We start from the raw sequence: 12,400 nt of genomic DNA, 5'->3' as shown, positions 1-12,400 counted from the left end.
CCATTAGACACTGACCAAGTACTTTTTAAAATTGATTCAATAGATATAGAAATTCTAATATACATGCCAAAAATGGTTATCTGGTAGACACGATAAGATAGAGGATGAAAAATTGTTAAACATGGATAGAGATAAAATTATGGTCACTATTCCATAGGGATCAGAATAAATAATGAGGATTTATAACGAAAGAACTCATAATAAAATCTGAAGTTGATCTCTTTCAGCTTCACCAATGAATGGACAAAAAATTCCATGTAAAAATCCAAAAGAATATTTATGTGTTACTGTGTAAGTTAATATGGATTGATAAAGAAAGAAAAAAAATGAAAGAATTAGTACATAAAGGAGAATGTAATAATGAGATTGCTTGACAATATGCAAACCTGATGTGAATAAATAAATCAATTTGTTGAGCTGTAGTGATGACCTAAGGAAAATGATCTCCATTTGTGCACAAACATTGTCTTTGCTCCCAAACCAACAAAATATGGTTTCCAAGCTAATTGTTAATCATTCCACCAATAGAGTTACAGTTTAGAATAGCCTAAAAAATTTGTGAAAAAATTGGAATTAAGAAACCACAATTTTAACTGTAGAAGGATAATATGTCCTTCAGGTGGGCTACAAATGTAAAGAATGTTACTTTATTCAACTCACAAAGTAAATATCACCATGATAATATTTCATACATCCACATCACCTATCACCCCCATATCTTTCTATTTTGTCCAATGGATTGCTGTCATAGAGTCTTCCAGGTATTGCATTGCCTACCGAGAAGTGTATAATGTCAACTTCATTCCCATGGCAAGTCTTGTTTGGCAAGAATCTGGTCCTTCTTCACTGCCGCCCATGTTGCAAAACATATATTTCTCAGTGGACATAAAGTGCAATATATAAAAGTCAACGAAAGATAAGTACACACTTACCCTATGGTTGGACGCGTTTTCACCAGTTTGAAACATTAAATCAACAGATGGGCAACTGTTATCATTTCTAGAAGAAAAATAAAGTAAGTCGATAATTGCGAGCAATCAATTCAAATGATTCATACAACTTCCAATGTAGACAAATAACCAATGTAAGATGTCCGATTCGCTATTGAGAGACAAAAAAAGATACATGGTTATTGTAAAAATAAAAAATACAGCTGTATGTATTCAGAAATCGGAATACAATATACTTACTTTAGACACGAACCAAGTACTTTTTAAAATGGATTCAATAAATATAGAAATTGTAAAAAAATTTATTTGGGAGACATGATAAGATAGAGGATGAGAAATAGATAAACATGGATAGAGATAAAAGCATGGATAGTAAACATGGATAGAGATAAATTGAATTTATTACCATCTCCCAAATTCTAACATTGAAACATATATCATGTATTTAACGATATGTGAAAGATATTTGTACATAATGTATTTTTAAAATATTTACAATAAAGAGAATTGACTTACTTACACTTCATCATTCTCTATTAGGTAGCAACACCTCTTTGAAAACCACGTTTCTTGTGAATACACCATGTCGACGCTCTAAATTCCCGTCTTTTACCAAAACTTTTGTAGAATTTTGTGAGACTCCTCTCGAAAGTGCCACATATAGCTGACCGTGGCTGAACACATGGTTGCGCAAAAATATGCCAATATTTGGGATTGTTTGACCTTGTGCTTTGTTTATTGTCAAAGCAAAACTAAGCCTTATGGGAAACTGTCGACGTGTCAACTCAAATGGTAGTCCAGAATTATCTTCACTTTTCAAGGGCATTCTATGTAGAAAAAATCTGGTACCCTTGTGAGGACCTGTTATGATCTCAGCATCTATAAAATTTTTACAAAGACTGCGACATATTAATCTTGTTCCATTGCATAGAACAAGTTCAGGCGCAACATTTCTCAAGAGCATGACAGGACTTCCTACTTTCAATTTGATTTTATGCGGTGGCAAACCACTTGGACTAAGGGAATTCAAAAATTCTTCTTGAAAAAGGTTGTGATTGTCGTCTTCTACACTATCCCAAGAGGTATACTCTTTTTCATCTCCAGGAAACTTGAGAATGAGCATCTGATTAATATTGTCCACATCAACATTTTTTGGTGTGATGATTGCTCTATCGACCATATAGTTTTCATCGTTAACATGAGTTATCATATTAGGAAAAACAGAATCAATCAACATCTGAATTGATTGTTCACCTTCCCATGGTATGATCATTGAATCTGGTAAATTTATGAAATCACGATTTATAGTATTTTGCACTCCATCACCTACGCACAAGAGAAATTGTGAGAACTCAATATCTTGAGCAGATCTCATATTCTGTTGAAGGTGTATTATCTTTACGCTACTCCAGAACGTTGACCTTGAAATACTTGCAGCAATTTGTTCTGCCTTTGATCCTCGTTTAACAACCGGTAACACTTGTCGAAAATCACCACCAAAAATCATTGTCTTCCCTCCAAATGCCATTTGATTTTCCATAATATCTTGGAAACTCTTACTGACAGATTCAAAAGCATAGCGATTTGCCATTGGAGCCTCGTCCCATACTATAGCTGATGCACGTCTTATTAGATCTGCAAGTTCTGTCTGTTTTTTTATTTTGCAAAGTGTTGATGCTGTTGGTCTAAGTGGAATTTGAAAACGTGAATGTGCAGTTCTTCCACCTGGCAACAATGTCGCAGCTATTCCAGATGTTGCTACCGCAATTACTATTTTACCAATTTTTCTTAAATGTGCCAACATTGAGCGGTATAAAAAAGTCTTACCAGTGCCTCCAGGACCATCAATGAAGAAAAGTTTTGATTGATTATGCATAATACTTTCGATGATGGTGTCAAAAGCAATCCTCTGTTGAGCATTCAAACGTTCAATAGATCTCAAATCATCATCAGAAATATGATAAGAAAGCTCATCCTCAATTAATCTTGGTAGTGGTTCGTCTTCTAAAAACTCGGCACTTATTGATGGCAAATCAAAATCACCAAGTTTCATTTTGTACTGATGTAACAACCTTCGTATCTCAAGCAATAACTTATTGATGATTAAGTTACTTGATGAAATTTCTCTGCCATAATCTTCGCACATGCTAGGATGGAACTCATCCCAAAGTTCTCGAACTATTGTTGCTTGACAGAACACCAGTATGGATACAAATAACCTTCTCAATGAAGATGGCATTCTAACAGAGCGTGCTTCTTGCAGACATTGTATTACATAATCATCCTGTTTGAGAAGTCCTCTCATTTGAGCAGACTCCTTAAATGTTGAATATTTTATCTCATTCACAGTCATCAGATCTTCAAAAGATGTCGGGCCCCTGACATGATTTAAAAGGATACGAAGATAAAACCTCTCACCTTCAGATGGCGACACAACATATAATCTTCCAACCACTTTATTGTTGCTTCTTCGACGAATCCATTTTTTTCCAGATTTTATCCATGTGTAATATTGTGGAAATTCTCGATATAAATATTTTCCTTTCAATTCAGGAGAACTATTTATTTTGAAAAATTCTGTAAGCATAGTCTTCGCGTTGTCATCATCTGCAAGTAGATCACTTACGTGTTGTTGGGGATCAAAATAAATCAAATGTTGGTTTGGTGTATGTAGTTGTAACCTAATGACTGAAGGATACATCCTACTGAACTCAAATGAGAAAATTCGCCACAATGCTTCAGGCGCACAAATCCACCTGCCATCCACGTACTGTTGGATTTCATCACAATTTTGTCCATTTCGTAACTCTAGTGCGACCCGATCAGGACCTTTATGGATGTACTTGTATATGTACTTGACACACTTAATCCCTCCACATACTTCAACATTAATATGACAATCATATTTTAATAAAAGCCATGGATTGTACGGGACAACCCAACCATTATCAATGAAAACATCGTCATTGTTGGGAATTGATACTTGGCCACCTTCACGTCTTCGATACAAAGGGTATGAATCATTTCCTCGAGATGTGTATTCCACAAATGGCTTTGGAAAGTTCTTCTTGCATTTACCATTTACCATGCACGGACAATTAGGATTCATCGATCCACATGGCCCATGTATCATATGGTGGACAACTGCTTTGTGTAAGTTGGGTTCTTCTGTTTGTAAAGGTATTTCAGCACGCACAATTGAGTCAAAGTGGTCGGGAGTACACAACTTGTCATTATTTTCAAATATGACCAACATATGAACATGAGGAAGCCCTCTTTTCTGATACTCAATGACGTACGAATAAGAGCGCACCTTGCCTAAAACCCCTCTATCCACAATGTCTTTCTTAAATTCCTCAAATTTTGACCGGAATATCCTTGTAATCAAATCTGGACGGTCTTGAGGTGATTGCCCAGGAAGTAGTTGATTTTTTATCTCATCCCAATTCGGATTGCATGTCATTGTAAGCATTATATCTGGTTTTCCATATGTTTGTACCAAGGTCATGGCATCTTGATATTGTTGGTACATATCACGTGGGCTACCACCGAAAGACGATGGCAAAACGATTCTGGTACCAACATTTCCTGTGTAATGTATATGGTAGATATGTATAAGATGTTAGTTGTAACATATAGTGTGAAAAATAATATTTAAATTCATAAAGTTATCGTATATTATTAAAATCAGTAAGTTATCGTACCTGCATTATTTTCACCTCCATGTAAGCAATCTTGCAATCTCTGGTAAAGTTCTGAACGTATATCACGTTGATTTGAACGTATCCATCGTAGTCTTTGTGTTTCAATCTTTACGTAATTGTCAACCACATACTGTTGAAGTAGACGACCTCCTCTAAGAATCAAAGATGGTGAATTTACTCGTATCTGATTATGAAGATAATTTACATTAAATGAGAATTGTTGTAAATATAAGTTTGGTTTTTTTTTTTTAAATAAAAAGATAGTGCATAAAGTACAATGTTTATTCACTAACCTGTAGCATATACGCATAGTAATTTAAGCATGTTAATCGGGTACCATTGATATTCCGGCTATTTAAGTCCCAACCATATGTACCATATGGCAAAAGGAGTGGATATTGTAAAGGATCATAATAGCCAACTACATCTTGAATGCTGATAAGATTTCCACCGATTCCTTGTATAGTAATATCTCGACTGTTCAAAGTTTCTTGACACTCGTTGTCAACAATGACGGCTGCAACTTGAGATGTTGTTGGTAAACTATATTGATGTTCATTAGGTTTTTGTTGCCTGATGATGAGCCTACAGTTAGGTATGTCTTCACATTTGCCAATTTGTCGAAACACGTGCACAGAAGGATTGTGTTGATCAAGAATGTTTTGTATCTTAAGCAGCAATTCTCGCCTTAGTTCTGGATTTTCATGAAGTCTATTGTCTATATCATGATCTGTGTCTACAATCCACATCTGCATGTACCGTGGCCTACAATTCTCATTTGGTAGAAGACTTCCAATCGAGTGATATATTGATCCCTGGGCACGAAATGTGTAAATTCCATGTGTACCAGTTGTTAAGGACTCATCTATATTGACTCCCATTGATGTGAAAGAGAAAACATGATTGTATGCCCTTATGAACCGCCGAAAATGTCTGCCTTCCTCGTTATCCGCAGCGTACAACTCTTGCAATTCAATTGGAGAAGGGATATGATCCAAATTTGTGTTTCCATTTCTACAGCAGAATTGTGATGTTTCACCATGAAACAGTACAGCTTGGCAATGTATACAAATTCTTGGGTCAGACAATTGCCACCGGTAATTTATCTCATTTTCACCGAAATTTCTTGCTAGGTTATGATATCGACGTGGACGTGGATAGCGTTGTATGTTAGTAATGACATTGTTTTCATTGAAAATGTTTCCAGCAAAAATTTTCAAATTAATCTTCAAACTAATAATTTTAAAAAGAGTTGTTGCTGGAAGAGTGAACCAACAAATTATGTAGTGGAAATTTATTATTATAAATTATTTGTAAACTCTGGTTTTTAAAAGTAACCTATTTTTCAAATAAATTATGATGTATACTATATATTGAAAAAATTTCAAAATGTATTTTTTTTTCTCCTGTATGTTAATTGAAATTATGAAATGCATATAAGCTCTAATAAAAAAGTCAAATATTTCATATTCTATGTTAAAAAAATATACCATATTTTGAAATAATATTTTTATTAGTTATATGAGTTTTTGAAAAATATGAGTAATCAATTTAAATAAATTATTTTTTTTTGTACACAACTATGAAATAGGACATTTAAAAATATACAATGTGTTTAAATTTAATTTTACATGTTTAATCGTATATTTAATGTAGGATGCTTCCAATTTAATTTTTAAATCAAATTCTGAAACATTCAAATGATTAAATATTTATGCAAAAAATGTTGGCATTTAAAACAAAAAATATAAATCAATCACCTAGTTGATGGACTCTTATTGAAGTCATTAAATATTACATGTATAACGTGAGAGAGGAAATTGCTGGCAGAAGCAATAAAATGTTTTTTATTAAAAAAAACATATTTATGTCACAAATATAAAAATTGGGTGAAACAATTATTTAGCAATTTAAAACAAATTAGGTCAACATATTTTGTTTAAATTATTTATTGTTATTTGAACCATTTTCTAATGGATAAAGGTGTAAAACATATATATTCAATCGATTATTTATTTGGATATAGTAGAATACCTTGATGAACTGAATTTGGCCTTGGTAGACGTGTGCTAGAACTTTCACGCTCGTAATTTGATGTCAAAGTACGAAAAGATATTGGCTCTGAGCGACATGTTTGTCGCACTGTAGTCACATCAACAACTGTCATGAACAATAGATGTGGAGTTTTTTTAAACTTCGCAGTAGTATTTGAGAATGAGAACTATTTGGAATATTTTGTACAATACTTCAAAGTAAATAAATGATTGTTTTGCCAAGAAAATATTGTTTAACATTACATTGTGGATTTAATTCCAAATATTTTAAAAGATACTTACGATTTTCACCGATGTTATGAGTTGATTCTTGAATCATTGTATTTGGTGCAACAGAATCATTACTACCAAGATTAGACTCATCTGGAATTGATGATCTTTCATTATCTTGTCTCCTTCGATAATTTGTACGATGGCGAGCCAATTCCATGTTCCTTGCATCCTCATTTATTGATTGTTGTCTGGTACGTCGAGTCAATCTCCAATTAATTTGTTGATCTGTTGAACAATATATTCATTTTGTAACAGTTTTTTTTTCATCTACCACACATTCAAATGATTAAATAGTTACGCAAAAAATGTTGACATTTTAAACAAAAAATATAAATCAATCACCTAGTTGATGGACTCTCATTGAAGTCATTAAATATTACATGTATAAAGGGAGAGAGGAAATTGGTGGCAGAAGCAATAAAATGTTTTTTATAAAAAAAAACATATTTATGTAAAAAATATAAAAATTTGGTGAAACAATTATTTAGCAATTTAAAACAAATTAGGTCAACATATTTTGATTAAATTATTTATTTTTATTTGAACCATTTTCTAATGGATAAAGGTGTAAAACATATATACTCAATCGATTATTTATTTGGATATAGTAGAATACCTTGTTGAACTGAATTTGGCCTTGGTAGACGTGTGCTAGAACTTCCACGCTCGTAATTTGATGTTAAAGTATGAAAAGATATTGGCTCTGAGCGACATGTTTGTCGCACTGTAGTCACATCAACAACTGTCATGAACAATAGATGTGGAGTTTTTTTAAACTTCGCAGTAGTATTTGAGAATGAGAACTATTTGGAATATTTTGTACAATACTTCAAAGTAAATAAATGATTGTTTTGCCAAGAAAATATTGTTTAACATTACATTGTGGATTTAATTCCAAATATTTTAAAAGATACTTACGATTTTCACCGATGTTATGAGTTGATTCTTGAATCATTGTATTTGGTGCAACAGAATCATTACTACCAAGATTAGACTCATCTGGAATTGATGATCTTTCATTATCTTGTCTCCTTCGATAATTTGTACGACGGCGAGCCAATTCCATGTTCCTTGCATCTTCATTTGTTGATCGTTGTCTGGTACGTCGAGTCAATCTCCAATTTATTTGTTGATCTGTTGAACAATATATTCATTTTGTAATTTTTTTTTTGCATCTAGCACACATGAAAAGTATCACTTACAGACCATGTAAATATTTTTTGAAGTACGTATTATTCATACCATGCTGGTTTGAAGTAGAAATGGATGAAGTAAATTCCATTCTTCTAATTTGGTAATTTGATCGACGTCGAGCAAGGTAAGATTGTCGGCGATGTTGGGTCATAGAATGTATCCTTTCACGTTCGTTATCCGTTAGCATTTGTCGTCTTTCGATGATGTAAGAGCTGGAGGTAGAATTTGTCATGTCCTGCGTAGACCTTTGTTGTTGATTTGTGACGTCATTGTTGTTTGGTGTATGTTCTCCCGAACTCGTGGCTTCCATTTTTCAATGTGCAGATATCTGCAAGAGAAATGTATTCTCATTCCATCAAATTCGAGCTAAAGCATGACCTAAAATACTAAATTAAAAACCCAATGGCTAAAATATTTAAAGAATTTCGAAAATCATGACTCAAAATATGATAAATTTATTGCAAGTTGTGAAGAAGCATTAGTAAACAAACAGTTTGAGAAGCAGAAGACTAATGTCAAATTTTTTTTTGGAAAAAAATGTGAAATACATATGAAAGGGATAAAAAATAGTAAAAGATTAGTCTTGCCCAATAGTAAAAGAGAGACGAAGATATAATTTTATGTTTTTACATGTCCTTGAAAAAAGATTCATATGACATTATGATAATTATTACATAGGGATCAAATTACATAATGCTGATTTTATGATACTATTTTATAACGAAAGAGATAGTAATAAAATCTGAAGTTGATAACTTTTCGCTTCACCAATGAATGGAATAAACATTTAATATGAAATTTGAAAAGAATTAATGTGTTATCATGTAATTTAATATGGATTAACAAAAAAATATAAAATTAAAATCAACAGTACATGAAGGAGAATTTAATAATGAGATTTTTCAGTAATATGCAAACCTGATATGAATATATCAATCAAATTGTTGAGTTTCAGTGTTGATCACTCTTTCACTTACTCTTATTTCTACAATAAATTCATTAAAATACACCACCAGATTATTTAAGGGCAACGATTAATTTTGCAAATAGTTTGTTTTATTTGAAATCACAAAACGATGAAGAGCCAGATTAAGATGCTTCAACCAATCATTATATAATCCCAATTCCAGCACAAAAATATAAAATCAGAAGACGTATGAATCTAAAGTTCATGTTCCACGGTGATTCAAAAATATAAAACCGTGATCTAGAATAAAAAGTTGGAGAACATTCATAAGGGGAAAACCAAAACTAACATTCATAAGAGGGGGAAATTCAAACTAACATTCAGAACGTGCATACTTTTTCAAGATTCTATAATTCAATTGATAAGTAAAAAAATTGGAAAAAGATCATAATGTGTAAAAATAACACAGAATAGATATAGAGATAAAAATCAAACCTTTTAAAATTTGATGGGTTTGAAGGAGGTTCAAGATCGGTCAAATTCTGAGAAGCGTAAATTTTCAGAGAAGAGAAGAGCGTCACTCTGGGTGGGAAGTTGAACATGAGAAAATCTAAGTGACGTGTTCAAGAACGTGGAGTGATGTAGTGGGGGTGAAGGTATTTTAGTTGTTTTAAAAAACAGAGCAATGTAGTTACGCTAGCCTACTCAACTTTAATAAATAGTAGAAGATTAAAATGAAGCATAAGAGAATGTGAATTTGAACATAAATAGGGGATTTAGTTATGCGAGTAGATTACTTGTAATGTTGCTTGCATAGTTTGTAACCTAAAATTTTTTTCAGTAGATTATTATTCCAATCACATTGGAATAATAATTTAATTTATCAAGTTTTATAGTATGTTTTGTATGTTGTTCCATTGTAAAAGTAAGGAATTTCATAACATATTTTATTTAGTATTGATATAATATTTCAATTTTTTTGCAGCGATATAATATCTATAAAAATACACTGTCCAATTTTTTTTAATTGGTTTTAAATTACTGAAAAAATGGAACAAAACAAAATCTTGAAAATAAAATTATTTTCTCAATGCCAACATTAAATTATTAATAATCATATTTTATAATAATAATGAAAATGGGAAAAACGTAAAAGCAGGCATTTACCTTCCTCTATTAGCGGGCTCGCGACTTTCACTCTTTGAGGTTACAGAAAAAATTAATTAATAGATGGCATGTAAAACAGAGAAAATTAATTAAAAGAAGTCCGGTGCCAGTATGTCCAGATGCTGTATATGATTAATATGAATACATCTACAGTATTTGATTGAGTGTGCAGTAGTTATTCTTTCATTGAATGGCCCAACAGGATGTTCATATTCCCTTGAATGATAATGACCCAAACCCAAACTCTCGACATACAATCCACTGAATTGCTTAAAATAACAAAAACTACAGTATTCCACTAAATACTTTTATACATACAGACGCAGTAGTTTGAACAGCAGAACAATTTGTTTCTTTCGTAAACATTTGAACACTAATGCATAGATCCCATCACACCATCTTTATTCCCAAGAGATTGACAATTTTCCTTGATGGCATGCTGATCTATTTGACATTGGTCCACTAATAGATATTAAAATGATTAAATTGGAGTGATGTGTTTAAGAAGTAGGACAAAGACAAACAGCTGCACAAAAACCGTGTCTATTTATCAATTGGTGTTTCAGTAGCAATCAAATATCCAAACATATTCTATCAAGCGAGAGATGATATTTATTTGTGTGAAGTAAACAAAATGCACAATTTTGAAGAAGAAATTACCATGTGGTGAGAAAGAGGCCAGTGAACTGTTGTTTCTTCGGCTTTAATCCTCCATGGACGATGAAATTAAAAAAGTCAAAAAACACGAAAAATGAAACAAATGATTGCAGTCAAGCACAGGAGGAGAAAGAGTAAATATGATTTGCGAAGGATGAAAGAAAAAAATTATTTACCAGTAAGAAATTACCCTTAAAGATTGAAGACAGTAAAAGAATGGCAGCTGCGACCGTGGCGAATGCTACAATTCGGCCTATTGGTTTCTTTTTGGTTGCTGGAAGCGAATGGAGAGAAGCCTAATCCAAATTTTTTGCTTCCCCGTTTATTTTGAAGCTCCAACCCAATAGATAATTGGAACTTGCTAGCAAACCTTCAAGAATTGGAGAAAGATCCAACTGAGAAGAAAAAAGAGGAAGCTGAGGTTTTTAATAGATAAAAATGGAGATTTCTCACTCAATACTACCGCAAAGGAAGAGAATAATTCAGTAAATCTGGATACAGAAATATGATGAAAGATATGTAATTTAATATAGAATGAGCCGAGAATGTAAAGAAACATAACGGATGTAATTGGAATAAAGCTATAAAAATAACCAAACAAAAACTGCATACCGGATTTAAATATTTCAGACATATCAAAGAAACAAATAGTTTAACACACATAATCAATCATTAAAAACAAACTATCGAATTCACGTGTTTCAGAGGCAAGAAATCAAATGGTTGGAAGAAGGACAACCATTTGAAGCATACTGCATTAAAAACAAACAAAAAATACAAACAAATCACACCAAATCGAACATAATATAGAAGTGTGAGAAGGGGAAATATATGCTCACCGAGAAGATCAGAAATTATACGTCCTCGAATCATACTCAATCCAAGCAACTACCGGCGTCCCACCGTTGAGGCTTAGATAGTTTTTCACAGAATAATTTAAAAAAATGAAAATACCGTAGGGAGTTGCAGCGGCGGTTGGGAGAAAATGAAGGTTTTTTCGAAGGGAAGAGCCGGAGGCGGAGGGGAGTTGATCGAGAAATTGGGATGAATATATCCGATCTGCACGACAATTGAAATGTTAGTAGAATTTTTATAATTGAGATACAGATTTAACTGAATAACGAAGAAAGGGGAGGGGAGTTTTAGGCGCCTCTTCGTTTGGGATTTGGGAGAGAAGAAGATAGTCTGATAAGGTTAGAAATCTGGAAAAACGTGAAGAGGTAGAAAAAAGGTGGAGAGGTGGAGTGAGGGTATTTTAGGGAGTTTAAAAAACAGACCAAACCAAGACAGTTACTCTAATAGGCTTAGCTTTAATAAATAGTAAAAGATAACAAGCATAAAATCATCAGAATATCTCCGAACATAAGAGTTAGCAATCTGTACCCTTCTATTACTCTTCAATATCATTCTGTACTGAATTCTAATATATAACCATTACCTGGTATCGATTCAATTCTGAAATCTACCTTTCTGATATCAACACATCTGAAATCT

The 12,400-nt window shown here is 32.7% G+C and overlaps 1 protein-coding gene and 1 long non-coding RNA gene across 9 annotated transcripts; one reads left to right on the top strand and one right to left on the bottom strand.

The window, feature by feature from the left end:
* Positions 1–396: 396 nt before the first annotated feature.
* On the bottom strand, positions 397–12,201 carry LOC140837341 (uncharacterized). 8 transcript variants are annotated; one of them, XR_012119309.1, is made up of 5 exons: positions 4,948–5,535; positions 4,655–4,838; positions 1,467–4,538; positions 933–999; positions 504–846 (listed from the first exon to the last, which is right to left on the bottom strand). XR_012119309.1 is itself a non-coding variant. In XM_073203475.1 (4 exons), the coding sequence occupies exons 1-3, from the start codon at positions 5,533–5,535 to the stop codon at positions 1,477–1,479; spliced, it is 3,834 nt and encodes a 1,277-aa protein (XP_073059576.1). In that variant the 3' UTR covers positions 925–999; positions 1,467–1,476. The 8 variants fall into 8 exon arrangements, 2 of the variants coding, with proteins under 2 accessions (XP_073059576.1, XP_073059575.1); XR_012119308.1 differs by having other exon boundaries at positions 505–846; positions 1,471–4,538; XR_012119310.1 differs by lacking the exons at positions 1,467–4,538; positions 4,655–4,838; positions 4,948–5,535 and adding exons at positions 10,910–11,301; positions 11,746–12,201 and having other exon boundaries at positions 397–841.
* LOC140837342 (uncharacterized) lies at positions 876–11,129 on the top strand. The gene is made up of 2 exons (XR_012119314.1): positions 876–1,015; positions 10,927–11,129. It is a non-coding gene; the product is annotated as an uncharacterized lncRNA (long non-coding RNA).
* Positions 12,202–12,400: the final 199 nt, after the last annotated feature.

The sequence above is a fragment of the Primulina eburnea genome, chromosome 7, assembly GCF_022965805.1.
Source record: "Primulina eburnea isolate SZY01 chromosome 7, ASM2296580v1, whole genome shotgun sequence".
Classification (NCBI taxonomy): Eukaryota; Viridiplantae; Streptophyta; class Magnoliopsida; order Lamiales; family Gesneriaceae; genus Primulina; species Primulina eburnea.
This window is presented reverse-complemented; position numbering and strand designations above follow the sequence as displayed.

Bases quoted from the DNA above. Each gene is read 5' to 3' on its own strand.
- LOC140837341 (XM_073203475.1), bottom strand. From the start codon at position 5,535: ATGGGAGTCAATATAGATGAGTCCTTAACAACTGGTACACATGGAATT. The intron at 4,839-4,947 runs GTTAGTGAATAA...CTTCATAATCAG, and splicing joins ACTATGCGTATATGCTACAG to ATACGAGTAAATTCACCATC. The intron at 4,539-4,654 runs GTACGATAACTT...TACATTACACAG, and splicing joins TGGAGGTGAAAATAATGCAG to GAAATGTTGGTACCAGAATC.